This window comes from Prunus avium, chromosome 1 (assembly GCF_965620075.1).
Source record: "Prunus avium chromosome 1, drPruAviu1.hap1.1, whole genome shotgun sequence".
Classification (NCBI taxonomy): domain Eukaryota; kingdom Viridiplantae; phylum Streptophyta; class Magnoliopsida; order Rosales; family Rosaceae; genus Prunus; species Prunus avium.
Genome location: NC_142284.1, coordinates 51,571,915 through 51,590,769, shown reverse-complemented (window position 1 = coordinate 51,590,769; position 18,855 = coordinate 51,571,915). Strand labels below are relative to the sequence as shown.

General features: G+C 39.7%; 3 protein-coding genes across 3 annotated transcripts; 2 read left to right on the top strand and 1 right to left on the bottom strand.

Annotated features, from left to right (window-relative positions):
• Positions 1–827: 827 nt before the first annotated feature.
• LOC110761319 (amino acid permease 8-like) lies at positions 828–3,906 on the top strand. The gene is made up of 7 exons (XM_021963783.2): positions 828–1,071; positions 1,835–2,068; positions 2,167–2,260; positions 2,355–2,572; positions 2,660–2,787; positions 2,875–3,102; positions 3,291–3,906. The coding sequence occupies exons 1-7, from the start codon at positions 951–953 to the stop codon at positions 3,711–3,713; spliced, it is 1,446 nt and encodes a 481-aa protein (XP_021819475.1). The 5' UTR covers positions 828–950; the 3' UTR covers positions 3,714–3,906.
• A 1,820-nt stretch (positions 3,907–5,726) lies between these two features.
• LOC110748493 (uncharacterized) lies at positions 5,727–12,649 on the top strand. The gene is made up of 4 exons (XM_088246936.1): positions 5,727–7,220; position 8,054; positions 10,436–11,647; positions 11,758–12,649. Exons 1-4 carry the CDS (start codon positions 5,799–5,801, stop codon positions 12,192–12,194), a joined length of 3,072 nt encoding a protein of 1,023 aa, XP_088103062.1. The 5' UTR covers positions 5,727–5,798; the 3' UTR covers positions 12,195–12,649.
• A 100-nt stretch (positions 12,650–12,749) lies between these two features.
• Positions 12,750–18,767, bottom strand: LOC110748432 (nuclear poly(A) polymerase 4-like). Its single transcript, XM_088246728.1, has 12 exons — positions 18,155–18,767; positions 17,982–18,059; positions 17,588–17,695; positions 16,917–16,979; positions 16,648–16,809; positions 16,190–16,303; positions 16,049–16,111; positions 15,621–15,950; positions 15,375–15,539; positions 13,976–15,205; positions 13,379–13,603; positions 12,750–13,293 (listed from the first exon to the last, which is right to left on the bottom strand). Exons 1-10 carry the CDS (start codon positions 18,278–18,280, stop codon positions 14,480–14,482), a joined length of 1,935 nt encoding a protein of 644 aa, XP_088102854.1. The 5' UTR covers positions 18,281–18,767; the 3' UTR covers positions 12,750–13,293; positions 13,379–13,603; positions 13,976–14,479.
• Positions 18,768–18,855: the final 88 nt, after the last annotated feature.

The window sequence follows — 18,855 nt, the reverse complement described above, 5'->3', positions numbered from 1 at the left end:
TTCATTTGTTTTCTTCATTTCTTTATTATTCAAATCCTCACATATATGAATTATAATAGATTAAGGGCCAGTTTGGCATTGATGTGCTATGAAAATAATCGTTGTTAGATTTGTTGTGAGAGAAAGCAGTTTGACTACATTTGGTAAACTTTTTGTTAAAAGTGTTGTTGGTACCAATTCCTGCATAATCAGAAAATAAAAGCACCTCATTAGCTGTTTTCTCTTATTGTTTTCTCTCACATCAAATTTTAACAATAAATGATTTTCTCATAGTTTACCAAATATGCTGAGCTTCCCAATTTTTTTTTAAAATCACTTATTACCCTAAATAAGCAATGCCAAATGGACACTAAACAGTCTTACTTTATAATGTCATTTAAGTCCATAAATTTGTAATGGTCTAAGCAACTTTTCATAACTTACTCGATAAGTCATACTTTGTCAATTTTTTTTCTTCCTAAAATATCCTCATTAATATTTGGTGTGATATAGGAAGGAAAATACTTTTTTTTTCTCCAACTCTTAAGAGTAATTTAATGCTATTTTGTTTCTTTTATTACACTTTGGACTGTTCTTTTTGCCGTGAGATTTGGAAATTGCTTCTTCTGGTTAGTTTTCTTCTCTCTCTCACTTCTTACATGTGTCTAGTAAGTCTGAGCGTTACAATTACGCCTTTCTCCATCTGGCCACCATGGAGAGATGAAATTTATGATTCCATGCATTAAAAAAGAGCAAAAGTAGGGTTGTTAATCACTTTTGATCGAATAACACGATGCCACGCCAGCTAATCAAAATATAAGGGAGGGGCTAATTAGGCTTTGCATCTGTTCATGAAAGAATACAAGGTAGTGTAGCATTGTGCCATTTTTGGGAGAGTGGCGGTTTTGTGGGTCTTGGCTTAATTAGCTTTGCGACGAAGACAAAGAGGTGCCTAGCTATCTAGAGCAAACATGGTGATCACTGCGCTTGATCATGAGTTTCAGAATGAATTATGTGAAAGTGGCTCTGAATATCCTCCCAAAAAGGTGGAAGATGGAGAAGTAGATGATGATGGCAAGCCAAAAAGAACTGGTATGTACTCTCTTTCACAACATGAGCTTGAAGATTATATAATTTTTCTCCAGTTTCACAACATGGGTTTTCAGTTCAACTCAAGTTCTTTCTCCTTCTAATGTAGCAAAAATTCCAAACTTGGTTACATTCTTTTTCCTCTTTTCAAGTTTGACTTGTTCTTTTTCTTTTCTTCACTATATTCCTTTGTTATCTTTTAAAAAAAAGCTTGGAATGTAGCCATTAATGTTATCTTCAAAAGCTTGGAATCCTTTGGCTTTGGGATACAGCTACTAATGCATAAAGAACAGATAGACACAAGCCAAAAACCCAAACAAACCTATTAAAAAAAACCATTGCGTTCTTGCAATATTTTGAAAAGAAAATTATACAATTCGCCTTGAGATGGTTCGAAAATTAAGCAAAGTTAGTGTTAGAGACTCTTCATATTCATGACAGTTACAGCAAATTAATGAGATTTCCGTTACAATTGTTAATACCCATAATTGCCTTGTTGTCTGTTACAGTTCGGCTATAACTCCCAGACCATTGCAGCTTGTATAAAATCCATGTAATAGTGTTTATTCAGATATACAAAGAATCTGTTTCTACAGTTAGGATGGAATTATATGAATCTTGAAAAACAAAATATCTTGTAGACATACATAGGGTTTAGGGTTTAACATGTTGCAGATGAAATAATTAATATTTTATCTTTTTTTTTCTTTTCTCTAATATGTATATATGACATATATATATGTATATGTATATATTATATATGTAGGGACAGTGTGGACTGCATGTGCACATATAATCACAACATCAATAGGTGCTGGGGTGCTTTCTCTGGCATGGGCAATGGCTCAACTTGGTTGGGTTGCTGGCATTTTCATTCTCTTATTTTGCACCTTTGCTGCCCTTTATGCTGCCACTCTCCTAACAGATTGCTATAGATTTCCAGACCCAGTTACAGGCAAGAGAAATTACTCTTACATGGAAGCTGTCAAATCCTATTTAGGTAACTCATTTCGTATATGCACGCTCTTATTTTTTGTTGATAGATTTTGTTTTATCTTATTTTATTTGCCTTTTCTTTTCATTTCCTTAATGTATAAGGTGGAAGAATGTACAAGTTCTGTGGATGGATGTTGTATTTAAATCTCGCTACAATCGGAGTCGGCTTTACCATCACTACAGCTAAAAGCATGGTGTAAGTCAATTTTCGCACAACAAAATGAAGAGAAATATCACTGTATCAATATTGTAATTCGAGTTCTTATATATGTGTGTATTTGAATGCTCAGGGCAATACAGAAATCGAATTGCCATCGAAAAAATGGTGGTGATGACCCATGCATGTTCTCCAATATTCCACACGTGGTTGGGTTTGGAATTGTTGAAATTCTCTTATCTCAACTCCCAAACTTTCACAAGCTCTCTTGGCTCTCAAAGCTTGCAGCAATTACGTCTTTTGGTTATGCCTCGATCGGAGTTGGACTTTCCCTTTCCAAAATCATAACGGGTAAGTTCTCCATCAACAAAATGTTAAAACCCATCTCCCGAAAATGAAAAATGGAAACTGAAAAAATAAATAAAATTGCTTGAGCAGGGCATGGAGGAAAAACCTCTGTTGCAGGAGTGGACCCATCTTCATCTGATAAGATTTGGAGGATGTTTGCAGCAGCTGGAGATGTTGCATTTGCTTGTTCATATGCTCTGGTGCTTTTTGATATCCAAGTAAGACATGCCAATTGCGAAGACAATTCTCAGCCTTTTCTGTTTTGTTTCAGTTTTATACATTGAATTTGATTTGTTTTGATTTAGGACACTCTCAAGTCATTGCCACCAGAGAACAAAGTGATGAAGAAGGCTGTCTCAATTGGGGGGTTAATTATGACAATATTCTTCATCATGTGTAGTACCTCGGGTTATGCTGCATTTGGTGACAAGACCCCAGAAAATCTGCTGGCTGGTTTTGGAGATGATATGGCCTTTTGGCTAGTTGATTTGGCCAATGTTTTTATTGTGGTGCACATAGTTGGTGCATATCAGGTATATATGATCAAGTTCATAACATTGTCATTTTCCAGATAATATGGTATGCTATGTTTTTATTTTGTCAATCTAAACCGTCAATTACGTAGAATCTTATTTCGATACATGACATTGACAGTTTGGCAACATAATATGTAAGACTGCTATTGTACAAATGTAACATGCCATGTTATTATCATGAGCAGGTACTTTGCCAACCGGTGTTCCAAATTGTTGAATTACTGGCTAGAAGGAGGTGGCCCAAGTCCAAGTTCATAAACAGAGAGAACCCAATTAGAATTGGAAAGATCAGATTCAATATCAACATGTTTAGGCTGTCATGGCGAACAGCCTATGGGGTGGTGGTCACAATTGTTGCCATTGCTCTGCCTTTCTTCTCAGACATGCTTGCCCTCCTTGGAGCCATTGGCTACTGGCCACTTATAGTCTACATCCCACTGGAGATGCACATTGTGCAGAAAAAGATTGGGAAGCTAACAATTCGATGGTTTGGGCTCCACTTGTTGAGCTTTCTGTGCTTCCTTATTTCCTTGGCTGCAGCATCTGGTGCCATTCATGGTCTTTACAAGGGCCTCAATGCTTACAAGCTCTTCCAATTTAAAGAGTGAACTGAACCCAAATTAGTATGCTTATTATTCTAAATAAAAATATGGATCTAATTATGTAACAAAACCATCCGTGACCAATCTTAGACTTAGCCACCTACAACTCGTGGCCAATGGATATCCCATTATCCAAAAGAAGGGTAATTTGGTCCTCTCATTCAAATCACCCTTCTTTTGTGTTTTTTTTTTCCTCTCACTTTTTTGGGTCAGAGTTTTTCCTCTCACTTTTTTTAGACTTTTCAAACTTCAAAGTAGAAGACTAGGGCACTTGAATTTTTATTTTATTTTATAAATTCATAGTTCTGTCTCAGTGTTGGAGAAATTCTTGGCCACCTACCATGGATTAAAGTCGAACCACTTTCATCCTCGTAATATTATATAGTCTACAGAATAATGTGGAACTCCACTTAACTACATAAATCTAAAAATCTTTTGGAGCATGCAATAGTGAGGCCAGTATTAATGGAGGAGCATTACCTCAAATACGAGCACAAAATAAAACCAAGTGCTCTGGTCTAAGATTTTGCCCATAACTTGACAAAACCAGGCAATTGAAGGTGATGATGTAATTTTGCAACCAAATATGTAATGTTTAAATACAAGGGAACCTGTATATATGATGCTCATCATTCTTTGTCTTACTTCACCAACTAAATTCAAGTGTCCCATTCCTTCTAGATGGCCCATGCATAATCACGCTTTTGCCGTTTTGTTCTAGAGTGAGTACATAGTCATGTTTAAGTTTTCTAAAGCATGCTTTTACTTACATTTTCAGCTATAGAAGAACATGGTTTTACTTAGAATAGAAAGAAAGAAAGAAAAAAAGGGGTCTTACAAAAAATACGATCTTCTGATTTCATATTAGTACTTATTATTATCACTTTAAACATAGTTAGCTTTTATATACATTGTTGACTTATTTCTTAACAGTTTAAACTCGGCTCGATAGCTTAAGATTTTAGGTTTTAATTGTTGTTTAACATCAACTAGATCTTTATATTATTATTTAATTTATTTTTAATTCATGGTTGTGAAGTGATTGGTCCTGGATTTTTGCCACTCAAACTGTAAGGGAGTAGCATTCTAAGTTGTGAGTTGAATAGCAACAGTGTATAGGCGGCCTGGAAAATGAGCAGTGTGTTCAAAAGTTAGTCGTTATGAAGCTTTTTTAGACTATATCATGCATATAGTCAATGCCATGACCAAACCATCGTGATTTAATAGAGACACAAACCAACTATGAAATTTCTGCTCACCTGCCATTATCTTCCATGGCATATGTACTAATTTGACTTCTAAGTTAACGGAATTTGAATATTATTTTTCTACTTCACTAAATTAAAGGCTTGGATGGATAATTGGATATATAAATGCATCTTTTCTGAACCTACAAAATCAAGCTACCGTCATTTAAATAATTTTTTTTAAAAAAATCATAAATTACCCTATATAAGGTTATAAACATTGAATTGTTTGGACGATCCAGATGTTGTGAAATGCGTGTTAAGAGAAGTTGAGTGTTAAGAGAAAATGTCATCCTATTCCTATTTCTAAAAATATTTTATATAAAAATTGAAAAATTAAAACCCATGTTGGTTTCCAAATTCACAAACACGCCCCTCACTTGGATATTTTCATTAAAGATCGGGGCACAGTGTAACAAGAAAGACTCCCCATTAACTCAGAGAAATCTACGAGCAAGGACACACACTGGTTCTCTTTTTTAGGAAGGTTGTAAATCTAACGAGATAAAGATCACCACCCCTAGATTTTGATTTACTATTGGTTTTAAAAAATAAATAGAAAGTCCAACTTTTCGCTATATAGCAAATGTTTATTGTTTATTTCTCCCTAAATAAATGATCATTATCTCTCGTTGATCCGTGTCAAAATAAAACTCCATGCCGTTGCCATCTCACTTTCAGTGGCATAAGTTGTAATTTAGTGAAACTTTAGGGTCATTTTAACCCGCTGAAACGCATATAATCTCATGGCCCAAACCAACCAAGTTTGAATTGCCAGCCGTTACTTCTCCAACTTTTTCCCGGTAAAAACACAGAACCGGAGCAACGAACTCAACCACATGAAATGTCGAAAACACACCAATCACTCTCCGGCATCCCATCCTCCCTTCTCCTCCTCTTCATCCTCATCTCCCTGCCCTTCGAAGTAATTTCACAATCCACCGAGCAGTCGATCCTCCTCAAGCTCAAAGACCAATGGGGCAATCCGCCGTCCATCCATTCCTGGAACTCCTCATCCTCACCGTGCGATTGGCCAGAAGTCAACTGCACCAACGGCGCGGTCACCGGAATTTTCCTCCGCCAAAAAAACATCACGCAGAAAATTCCAGCGACCGTTTGCGACCTGTCGAGCCTCGCTGAGCTCCACCTCGCCTGGAATTTCATTCCAGGCGAGTTCCCCGACTCTCTCTATAACTGCTCGAAGCTCCAAGTCCTCGACCTCTCACAAAACTACTTTGTGGGCCGAATTCCGAACGACATCGACAGGATGTCGTCTCTCCGATACTTGGACCTTGGCGGGAACAACTTCTCCGGCGATATTCCGGCTGAAATTGGCCGGATGCCGGAGCTACAGACCCTTCGGCTTTATCTAAACTTGTTCAACGGCAGTGTTCCGAGTGAGATTGGGAACCTGTCGAATCTCGAGATATTTGACATGCCTTTTAATGGAAATTTGGTGCCTGCCCAAATCCCAGCAGACTTTGGAAAGTTGAAGAAGCTCAAGCGTTTATGGATGACGCAGACGAATTTGATTGGTGAGATTCCAGAAAGTTTTTCTGGTCTTTTGAGCCTCGAGACATTGAATCTTGCAAGAAACAATTTGGAAGGAAAAATTCCTGGTGGGTTATTTCTGTTGAAGAATTTGAGCGAGTTGTTTCTTTTTCATAATAAATTGTCAGGGGAGATACCAAGTACTGTGGAGGCTTTGAATTTGGTTCAAATTGATCTCTCCATGAACAATTTGAGTGGTTTGATCCCACAAGATTTTGGCAAGTTGAAGAATCTGACTGTTCTGAACCTGTTTTCGAATCGATTAACGGGTGGGATACCAGAGAGTTTAGGCCTAATTCCGGAGCTGAAGAACTTTCGGGTTTTTATGAACCAGTTGAATGGGACTCTGCCACCGGAACTAGGCCTTCACTCCGAGCTCGAAGCATTTGAGGTCTCGGAGAATCAGCTGAGTGGTTCACTACCGGAACATCTATGCAGCAGTGGCCTTTTGCAAGGAGCTATTGCATTCTCTAACAATCTCAATGGAGAGTTGCCTAAAGGGCTTGGAAATTGCGGTTCTTTGCGGACACTTCAGGTCTACAACAACCATTTTTCGGGTGAGGTTCCTCAGGGACTTTGGACTGGACTAAATCTGTCCAGTTTGATGTTGAGTAACAATTTGTTTTCGGGTCAGCTTCCCAGCAGCAATCTGGCTTGGAATCTATCTAGGCTGGAAATTAGCAACAACAGATTTTCTGTTGAAATCCCATTTCAAGTTGTTGTGAAAATGGACTAACACTTTCACTCACTCCCCTAATGATCTTGTTGTTGATGGACTTTGTGACACACACAATGATGGATGAATCACACACACACACACACACTTGAGACAACAACCAAGCACAAAGTGACACAAGAATTTATAGAGGTTCAGCAAATGCCTACATCCTCTTGATGATCCCCTTGAGAAATTCACTTCATGAAAGAATAAGTTACAACTTTGGTTTTACACAGGAAAACCCCCTTAGAACTCTATTCTCTCCCCAAGCTCTCTTTTCTCTCACACCCCTTGCTCAACACTTTGATGCACTTGTGAACACTCTCACAACCCTTGGTGTTTCCCTCCTTGGTGTCTAGACACTCAAGACCCCAACTCAGCTCCTAACATGAACTGATTGCTCTCTCTCACGTTCTCCCTTGGTGAGTTAACCTTCTTTGAACACAATAGCACCCAGCTACTTGACCACCTTGAGATTAACCACACATGACTTCAACTTGCTTTCACAACTTATAATGTCTTGCTTTACATCCCATTACTTACACAGACCAATGGACACAAGATAAGGCACCATCTTGTCTTCCACGTTCCTTCCTTTAGTCTCCCACTTAGAATAATGTTCCCCTCTTTTCGGCCGGGTAGGCCGACGGAAGGAGTTTTTGGTCCTTCTTCTCTTGAGATGCGTAGGCGTGCCACCACCAAGCCACTTGATGGCTTGGATGGAAAGATCGTGTGAGTGTGTTTGCGCTTCTGACTTTTAATCAAACGATTGATCGGCCAAGCAAGGAACCTCCTCTTGGCCTAGGTTCTTTTTCTTCCTTGAGGTCAAGGGTGATTGAGCTTTGTATGACTATTTTTGGGATTTTTGTGATAAGTGTAATGAATGTAAAGGCAATAAAAGAAATGACAGAAATGTAAGTGCGATAAACGAAATGACAGAAATGTAAGTGCGAGAAATGTAAATGCGATAAAATAAATTAAAGCGATAAAGGCTTGAATTAAACTTGAATGTAAAGATAATTGAAATTAAATTGCAAGAAAGTAAGCTTACACTAGAAAAACGAAGAACTTGGATAATCTGAAAAGCTTGGAAGATAAAATCCTAGACTATGAATTGAAAAGTACAAGATAGAAAGATAGATTTTGTGTGTTGAGTCGGAGCTCCCTCTTTCTTCATCTGATGTTCTATTTATAGAGCTCCTCAGCTCATGGGTTTGGCCATTCAACTAACTCTGCCTTGGAAATCCTCCCGATGTTAATGCCTTCCGGAGCTCGAGGCGTGAACTACCCGATGTCTTGGAAATCTTCCCAATATTAATGCTTTTCGGAGCTCTAGGTACGAACTACCCGATGTCTTGGAAATCCTCCCGATGTTAATGCTTTCCTGTCTTTGAACTCCGCCACTTGTAGGAAACATCTGCTGAAAACATCTGCTGGAAAACATCTGTTGAACTTAGTTTTGTAGGCTGAGCTTTGGACTTGATTTGACATTTGGTGAGAAGTTGTGAACTTGGAGCTTCTGACTTGGTCAAGACTCCCACCAACGTTAAGTGACATGTGAACCCCAAATATTTGGATGTCGTCCGCGTGGGTTCCCCACTCAACCATACCTCTTAGCCCTTTTATTTGATATTGCATGTCAATATGAACCAACTTTGAGAATACCAAAGTAAATCCACGTGGTCCTTTCGTGTTCAAACCATCTCTTCAGCCAAGACTTCCAATTTCCAGCCAACTATTTGGCCAATTTGCAGCCACTATTTGGCCACCTTTGCAGCCAACTCTTTCCAACCAACAATTTCCAGCCAACACCTTCCAGCCAGCATCTTGCAGCCAGCATCTTGCATCCAGCTCTTTGCATTGGAAGTCATCTGTTGTTGACATAAAGCACCTGCCCACTTGAAACACTAAACAAAGAAAAAGAAAGAAAGGTTTCTTTCCCCAAATGGACAAACCTATTAAACTTTTCCCATAAAATAATGCCAAATCCACCCAAAGCATATTTGAGTCAAACATCTCAGCATTTCCCACGTGATTTGCTGCTTCCTTTGTCCAAATATTAGTTAACAAAACAACACTCTTGGCTGAAATTTTGCATTGTTTCTCTTTGCAGCCCCCCATGCTTTCTCTCCAGCCAATTCTCACTCATCCACCTATTATACATATATAATATGACAAAATGACTTTGCAGCCAGCACATTGCAGCCAGCATATTGCAGCCAGCACTCCAACCTCTCCCACGTGACTTGCTGCTTCCTTTGTCCAATTGTTGATAAATAACCTTACCAACAAAACAACACTTTCGGCTGCACTTCTTTTCCTCATTTTCTTCTTCCTCCTTCTTCTTCAAGACCCAAAACCGAGGGTGCTGTTCAGAAATCCAGAAGTCATATTTCGGAAGCTCCAATCAGAAAACTTCCTTCATGAAAGTTGTTCATCTACTTGAGAACTAAAATCTGTGAAAGTTGTAGATTTTTCTGAATTTTCCTGATGCCTCAAAACGGGTTTGCATCTTTTGTGTTCAGCCATGGCTGCTGGGTTTCTGCAGACTCGGTTTCTGCATCTGGTTTCAATATATGATTCTCGGATGGTTGTGATTGCTTCACGGAATTTGCTCGAAATTGTTTTGTTTATAACATATCCAAAATTGAAGATCATCCAACCGTGGTAGCGTCCCCGCCTTCGTTTTGCTGAAGTGTGGTCTTGGAACCCATTTGATTTAGCTTGGATTTGGAGACCACATCCAAACAAATAAAGATCAGATCATGCAAGTAAATAACTCCCACTTCAGCCACCTTCCACTAAACCAGAAAATGGAGAGTGAATCCTTCAAAGCAAGACAAACAATTGGCAATGAGTGCTCTCCCAACTATCCAGCACGTAGTCAACGTTCAATTAACTCAGAAGTGACCCACAAAGCTTCTGAAATCATGTGGAAAGCGATAGCCATTGAAAACACAGTTGAAAACACGTAAGGAAACGTCACAGCACGACTGGAGCGACCGGTCGCCAGGAACTGGCGACCGGTCGCTTTGAATCTGCTTCTAAGAGACCGGTCGCAAATGTCAAGCGACCGGTCGCTCGTGTTCCTGCCTCGTCGATTTCTTACGAGACTTCGAATCTGCTTCAAAACGACCGGTTGCCCAAACCTTGCGACCGGTCGCTCACTCCTTCGCATGCATACTAAATGTGAGCCAATTTTACAACACAAGTCTCTTCTTGGGAAAGTTTGGTTGTTTTTAAGGCTAGTGGGAATTTGTTTTCTGGGAAAATCCCAATAGAGTTGACCAGCCTTTCTCAGCTAAATACTCTGTTACTCGATGGCAATCGACTTTCAGGGGAATTACCATCGCGGATCATCTCATGGGGGTCCCTGGATACTTTGAATCTCTCAAGAAATGAGCTTTCAGGCCACATTCCAGCAGCTATTGGTTCTTTGCCCGACCTGCTTTACTTGGACTTGTCAGGAAACCAATTCTCAGGTGAAATCCCAGCTGAGTTTGGCCACTTGAGGCTCAATTCCCTCAACTTGTCTTCCAACAAGCTTTCTGGGAAAATCCCAGATGTGTTTGCTAACCGTGCATATGAAGACAGTTTCTTGAATAATTCCAATCTATGCGCGGGTACCCCAATTCTAAATCTTCCCAGATGTTACACCAACATCAGTGACTCTCACAAGCTGTCCTCTAAATTCCTTGCCATGATTTTAGTGCTTTCTATTGCTGTGTCTCTAGTTACTGTTTTATTGACCTTTTTTATAGTCAGAGACTACCAGAGGAGAAAGCGCGGTCAAGACTTGGCAACATGGAAGCTCACCTCATTCCACCACAGATTGGATTTTACAGAGTTCATTGTGTTGGCCAATTTGACAGATAACAATCTCATTGGAAGTGGAGGATCAGGGAAAGTTTATCAGGTTAGTACTAACTGCCCGGGTGAATTCGTAGCTGTGAAAAGGATTTGGAATACCAGCAAATTGGATGAGAGGCTCGAGAAAGAATTCATTGCTGAGGTTGAGATACTGGGCACAATCCGGCATTCGAACATTGTTAAGTTGCTGTGCTGCATTTCCAGCGAGAATTCGAAGCTTCTTGTATACGAATACATGGTGAATCAGAGCCTGGATAAGTGGCTACATGGAAAGAAGAGAAGGTTAGCATCAGGCATGGGAGTGGTTCACCATGTTGTTTTGGACTGGCCAACCAGGTTGCAGATTGCAATAGGGGCTGCACAAGGCTTGTGCTACATGCACCATGACTGCTCTCCACCAATAATTCATAGAGATGTGAAGTCCAGCAATATCTTGTTGGATTCTGAATTCAAGGCTCGTATAGCAGATTTTGGGTTGGCCAAGATTTTGGCAAAGGATGGAGATCACCACACAATGTCTGCTATTGCAGGCTCCTTTGGCTACATGGCACCAGGTAGGAGCTTCCATATATTCCATTGCACTCTCTATAATCTCTTAAATTGGTTTGTTTTCATTCAATTTTTCCAGATATCACTTTGACATTGTATGACACTTGCATTGCAGAGTACGCTTACACAACGAAAATCAACGAGAAGATCGATGTTTACAGCTTTGGTGTTGTGCTCTTAGAACTAACAACCGGGAGAGAACCCAACAGTGGGGATGAACATACGAGCCTAGCAGAATGGGCATGGCGGGTATATAGCGAAGGAAAGACCATCACCGATACCCTCGATGAGGAGATAACGAAACCGTGCTACTTGGAAGAGATGGCTACTGTGCTGAAACTAGGGCTCATTTGTACTAGTACATTACCTTCAACTCGGCCTTCCATGAAGGAAGTTCTGCACATTCTTCGTGGGTATGGTCCCTCAGAAGGCTTTGAAGTGAAAAAGATGGGAAGTGACCTTGATGTTTCTCCCCTCCTTAGCAGTGCCACCTACCTTTCCAGTTACAAACGCTGTAAAAAGGCGGACGATAGCTTAGTTTACAGTGTGTGATGTACTAAAGAAATCTCATGTTAGTCATATGCGGCCAAACCACTGGTAAGGCTGGCATTTGACACCCCTTTAATGGAGAACTTTCCTATCACTGGTTGTATAGGGCCATGTGTCTATCTCTCTCATCACGTACATGCTTGTATAACCAATTACATGTAAGATTTTCTTCACATTACGAGACTGGGTTAGCCATAGACTCGTTTAAAGATCAGTACAGCTTGCACATAGGTATCGACTACTCTTTTTGAAGATTCAGCTCTGTAAGACCATACGGGAAGTATTGCATACACTTTTGTAGTTACAAAGGCTTCTTAGACTATCAGCTCTGTCAGACCATACGGGAAGTATTGTATACAGTTTTGTCGTTGCTTTTTAGTCTCAATTTTGCAGTCGATGTTTCTTCTCATGCCAAAATATTCTGATTAAAATGAACTTTTGTTGCCACCTTATTCATGAATTATCTACTGCTTAAGGCAGCCTGCCTTTATCAGAGTTTGAAGTATGAGAATCTTTCTCTACCAACAAGGGTATACAAATCTGTTTGCAAGAGAGAGAGAGAGAGAGATTGCAAAAATGTATTGATTAAAAAACTGTATTACAATGGTGAATTTACAAACTACAAAAGTTTGATGAGTGCTATACAGAGCCAAAACAAGAACGAAGACGCCCGCTCAATTCTTGAACTCTATTCGCCTGGTTAAAGTGACTTCCATTCAGAGATACGGAACTTCCCACACCCACAACGAAAAATAGCAACAGCTCAAATAACAGGATCCTTGGAGACTACAAAGGACCAGCATACTTCCATGAAATTATGGTGCTTACATTTTTACAGCCACAGTGAAGCCCCAAGACCATAAGCCACCAGCCACATTGAAGCCCAAGACCATACGCTAAAGCACCAAGCTATGCAGAGTAGTTTGCATGGCTAAAGCTTCCGCAGCACTTCGCAAGACATACACACACCCACACCTGGAAACCCTAATGAAAGCCAGCAAGTTAATATGGCGCTTACCATTGTGCTGGTTCTTTCCCTTACAGAAGTGAGACTCCACCTTGAATGACTCACCTCAAAAAGGTAATTGACCTCACACTCAACCTGTTACAAAAGAGCCAGAAACAAACAGGCCAGTATAAAGATATAATGATTTGCCTAAAAATCATCATGAGTTTCAAACACTTGCCTTACTGTTGGCCAATGCATAGATTCTGTCCTAGCTCCATCGTCCAAATTGACAGCAATCCAGACTGCAAAAGTTGGCTATACAACACAAAATCCAGGATCAGAAGACTTGTCAGGTTCCCAAAATGTATTGGAGAAGAGGGATGAGATAAAAATGAAGGGTACACAAAACTAGTAAGGTTTTAAGCACAGTTGCTGGTAAAAAGCACGTATAGTGGTGCAGGACCTGCCACCACAATATGCACCAGTTAATACATTGTCTGTGCAAAAAAATAAGATAAAAAACTTAACGTTATCAAATAATCACGGAAGATCTAACAATATAAACCTCACCAATGTCACACAAATTTTTTATATAAATAAAATACCAGCATGTGAAGGAGCACAGAACCAAAGATTACACTATTACAGTAGAAAAAGTGGACCAGCAAAAAAAGAAGTTGCTGACCCAAAAAATAGTGAAAGACAGAGGAAGGGATATGAAGTACCTAAGTTTTTGTTATTATAAGAAAGTGTAGAAAAAGAAAAAAAAATAAAGCGAAAACAGAAAGAAACAGGTATGCAAACCAGCATGCACAAGAGAGTTTATGTTCAAAACCTCAAATTCTTCTGACAAGGCTTTTTGAAATCTCCCATTCGCATTTATAGAGCCATTTTCCGAAAGCGACTCTGGTTCTACCAGAAGTGCATCATCCTGCAAATATCCCCTTCTCTCACTATTTCCTCCAGAAATTTCAGATTTCTCACTTCAATCCAGTACAAATTCGAATCCACAGTTTTCAAAAGAAACTCACTCACAATTGAGGTTCTGAGTGCTGGAAGTTGATCCTGACACAAATTCAGCATGCTCCACTCCAATGACTACATGGTTTGACTAGTTCTTGGTCGACTCCAATAGCATTCGCTGTCCAATTCAGAAGTCTCCTAGTACAGTTGGTCTCCACATTCTGCATGTCAATCAATGCCACATTTCCAGCTCTGTCCTCAATTAGGCTAATGTTTCCTTGGACTCTGAGAAAGATACTGCACATGGAACTACCAATTCATTCCAGGAAAGAGGTTTCTCCAACTGTTCAGATGGCTTTACCGCACAACCATCCTGTTAGGGCTTTACCTCATTTCTGACTCTTGGGAATTCAGAAACAAGCATAGATGTGCACTCATTTCTAGTGATTGATTCATGCATAACATCTTCAACCACCCGCATGTCTCCCATGCTATCCTTTTCACTCTTCAACTGTCTAACAGGCAATCTAACATCGGAATTCTTATCTGCATCTCCAGTTGCCCAACACTCTAATCTATTGCCATTACTGAAGCTGATATCAGGTGTTCCACCAGATCTACCTGCATTATTTGATGGGGATACAGACCCCGTACGTGAAGGACTAATAGCGGTCTGCTTCACTTGTTTGATTGGCCCCACATCCTCTGTTTTAGGATCAATTTTCCTCTTGATATGTCGTTCAGCAGACCCAGAACCAGATCCCCCAGCATCTTCATCGTTTCTTTCATCCTGCTGGCTTGCATGCCTCAACGGTCGAGGACGTTTATACCCATCAGGGAAAACAAAGGGAGGAAGCTGCTTCCGGCGAACATGACAAACATATATGTCCATCCCAGGTTTCCAGAACATATACATGTTTATTTCTTGCCTGAACTCATCAACTGTTCCACGTATATCAAATTGCTGACCTTTTTGACCTCTCACTCCCTCTTTCCTCTGCAAACCCATAAAGAAAGCACAATGTGGGCATGGCTTGGATGTGTCTACATATTCCTTTGGATACGGATGGCACTGCAGCATCCCATTCGTGTCTCGCTCTATCTGCAGGAAGGCACATGCAAACCATTAATAGGAACAATACTATAATCTCCTCCATCTCGACTAATTGTCTAAACAGGCTCAACTATCAGAGATCCCATAAATGTGAACAAAACTCAATACTCCGTAAAGATTTACAAAAATAAAAATTTACCAAAACGAAAAATTTTACCTTTAGGGTAAGCTGTCTAAACCGGGATTCTACCCACCCCTTCCACGCCAGCAAATCATCAGAATCAGCTGCAACTATGTCCACCTGCAGATAGTTTTTGTATGCCTCAAAAAAAAGATAAGGTTCAAAGAGAGCGCTCCACTGGGTCTTGTTCAGCTCAATCTCCTACAATAAACCAAAGGGGAAACGACATCAGTGATGAAACATAGCCCTTAATGGAAGAAAAAACTCAATTCATGCACTCACCTCACATATCCTATTACCATGGTGGAACTGCTCTGTCATAACTCGTAGAGTACTTATTGAGACATTGTAACTAGAGTTCATGCAAGGATACGCAGGAGTTATTATTGGCATGTGATGAAAGCGGTCACGAGGGTTTTTACGAGGATCCCATGTAGGGAAACCAAGTTCATTCTCTTCAATTGAACATAAAGTTACAGGATTTGGCCAACGCCACTGAGTGTATACTCTGAAAAATCTAGAAACCAACATGCTAGGAATTGCATTGGGATAAAGCTGACATATCCGAGCAACTAATATAGCCCAATTTACACCACCCAGGAATCCAGTAACCTACACACAATAGAAAAAAGGAACGGACCATTGCATAAGTGTAAAACTAAAGAGTTAATACCAATGAAGATTCTGAGAACTTAGACCACTGCCCTTACATTTGAATAAACACCACGCCTTTTAGCCCAAAACTTCAAACATCTGAGTGTCGTGCGGAAATGCTACAGTTACATAGAGTGTCAAAGGTTGAGTCAATTCAAAATAGAAATAAACCAGGTAAGGGATAAGTTATGATCAACCTCAACATTGGGGACAAGTTTAAGAATTTGATCTGCAACCCTGCAGCCGTTCAGACTTCGAACAGTTTGCTCATCGACATCAAATAGCACAGATTCATGTGAGATGTCCAGATCCTGTGGACAAGTATGTTCCAACACCACATCAATGTCGTAAACACCACTATTCATTGTCTCAATCATGAAGCAGTATAAGTGTCTCAAAATGTTAGTAACCAATTTGCCACAAATAATGATGGATAAAAAAATCACAATGTTAGTACATTGTACAAGCAAAAAACAATCAGGATATTAGTACCAGAGCATTAGATGGTCCACATGACCAAACAAGATAGGAAGGTAGCAAGATATTGTTTACAGGGGCTTGGAAACAGTCCTTCTTATGGTCGCATGGTTATGAAGCACAATGGATAAATGGAACAAAGAGCAAAAGATTTTAAGAAGGTGAATTCTGAACCCACCTCTGGAACAACCAAAAGAGATATGCTTGCATACAAAAGATCTATTGATATTCCCCGGAGCTTGAATTTCATGACGGGTACATGAGCATCAGGAACTGGTTGAAGTTCAGTAACCTCTTCCATTTCAGCCAGCATATCATGCAAAATAATAAAAAAATCTTCCTGGAGAAAGAGTCAAATGTGAGGTAGAGATGTGGGTAATAAATCAGACCGGATGCATTAAACAAGAACTGGTTCTATATATAGACGGATAAAGATATATACATCACCTCTCGATTCACATACGATGGCCCAACACACAAAGTGTCTATGTCAGCTCCAGGCCCATGAACCTGTCAAAATAATAAATTTGTTGCTACATCAAACACATAAAGAATGGTTATCACAGAAAGGAAAAAAAACATGAAAAGTGGGCAACAAGTAGCATAAATAGTCTCTCACTCAGTAGTTGGACCAAATAACCAAAGCAGGAAAAAATCTAGGGCTTCACATTAACATCTAATAATTTATAAAACTACAGTTGGTTATACTCAAAACAGCAGCAAGTTGTACAGTAAGATTAATGATATAACAGCGGTTCACCATTGTAGAACTAACTGTTCTCACAGACTGGCATAGATCAATCCGCAGATGTTATACATGTTCACATCCATTGGTCATTGAATAAGATCCAAATAATCTCATTATAAAAGACTTCCGGTAGATTTTAATATTAGCAATGGTCCTTTGCATTTTGGCCGTGTACCAGTGTCTTCATTATGAAGCATGGATCCTTGCTTGACAAATTTCAGAATGGCACATAAAATCACCAAAAATAGATAGCATACCGTTGTGGCTCATAACCCAAATCTGTTTGTGAAACTCCAAATGATGAAATTGTACTCCACACCCAAATATGAATAACATCAGTTAGAAGAAATCATTGGGAACTTATATTTACCCCTAGACAATATGACCCAAAAGTAAAAATGACAGCATTTGCATCCTCCACCATCTGATCTGTGTAGCCTCTTTGGCTTGTCAATTGCTTCACCCAGTCTTTCACAATCTACAGTAAAAGTCAAAGTATAACCATTAATTACTTCATTAAACATAAGCTGCATCCAATGGATGCAAAATGCAAGACTTCAAATCAATGGGGATGCCTGTAAATGAAGCATCGATGGTTCAATAAATTTGAGCCAAAAAGAACTCAATGACTGAAATTTATGCCTTAAACCACCCACCAACTGCGATAAAATGCCGTATTTCCCAAGATTTGCAAAAATGATAACTATAAGGGTGGCTATAACTGATTCTTCTCAAAGTCGACACTAGAACAGAGAATTATATACCCGATCAATGCGGCCAAGAACCTCTACTCTCTTTGCAGCTTCGTCTGTGCTCTCATAAAGCCTCGAATCAATCAAGAACTACCAAAATTAATAGAAAACAAATAAAGTCATCAACTTGTAAATCAAACCTAACCAAAATTAACCACGTTATATATAAATATGTGTGTGTGCACCTTTTCGAGTTCGGCATTTCGTTGAAGGTCGGACTGGGTGGGCCCGGAAAGAAATATCGTGGTGTCGTACTTCTTTGACGGCTGTTGAGTCGGGGAAGAAGCGTTTGGACCCTCAGAACCCGCCATTTCAGCACCCGAAATCCCAAACCAAAATACAGCCTAACCAAAAATGGGAAAATATTCAAAACTAATCTTTTTATAAGAAAAATATATCCTAGGGAAGATCGACTAAGATGAAACTTAATTTTAGCAAAATATTTGAAAAATGGGATCAGAAGGCAATTCAAGTTGAGAGTGTCAGTTGCTGCAAAAGCACTCTTTGGAGAAGCTGAAATAATCAAAACCCTAATTTGTCGACGGAGAAGAATCGGAAACCTAATAAGCTCTAAAGCAATCAGACAAGGAAGTCAGAGAGAGAGAGAGAGAGAGAGAGAGATCTGAATTGGGCAATGAAAGCAAGAGAGAGACAGAAATGGAGGGAAAAAAGAAGAAGAGCCAAAGATCGAGAAGAGAGTGAGATGAGGATTTTGAGAGAGAAGAAGAAACAGAGTAGGGAGACAGAGAGAGATGTTAGTTGGGGTTGGTCGATGTTCGAATTCGGATTTGATCTGATGCGGACTTGATTAAATTAAAGACCCTGCGCACGTTACATACAGTCAAGCTTTTTTTTTCCATTTGTATAATTACATAAAACTCCCCTG

What these genes read in the sequence shown, in the direction of transcription:
- LOC110761319 (XM_021963783.2), top strand. Translation starts at nt 951, where the DNA reads ATGGTGATCACTGCGCTTGATCATGAGTTTCAGAATGAATTATGTGAA. An exon ending in AGCTGTCAAATCCTATTTAG is followed by an intron (nt 2,069 to 2,166) that starts GTAACTCATTTC and finishes TTAATGTATAAG; the next exon opens with GTGGAAGAATGTACAAGTTC. An exon ending in ACTACAGCTAAAAGCATGGT is followed by an intron (nt 2,261 to 2,354) that starts GTAAGTCAATTT and finishes TTGAATGCTCAG; the next exon opens with GGCAATACAGAAATCGAATT.
- LOC110748493 (XM_088246936.1), top strand. Translation starts at nt 5,799, where the DNA reads ATGTCGAAAACACACCAATCACTCTCCGGCATCCCATCCTCCCTTCTC. An exon ending in CTTTGGCTACATGGCACCAG is followed by an intron (nt 11,648 to 11,757) that starts GTAGGAGCTTCC and finishes CTTGCATTGCAG; the next exon opens with AGTACGCTTACACAACGAAA.
- LOC110748432 (XM_088246728.1), bottom strand. Translation starts at nt 18,280, where the DNA reads ATGGCGGGTTCTGAGGGTCCAAACGCTTCTTCCCCGACTCAACAGCCG. An exon ending in CTCTTTTGGTTGTTCCAGAG is followed by an intron (nt 16,304 to 16,647) that starts GTGGGTTCAGAA and finishes ACTTGTCCACAG; the next exon opens with GATCTGGACATCTCACATGA. An exon ending in AACTTGTCCCCAATGTTGAG is followed by an intron (nt 16,112 to 16,189) that starts GTTGATCATAAC and finishes ATGTAACTGTAG; the next exon opens with CATTTCCGCACGACACTCAG.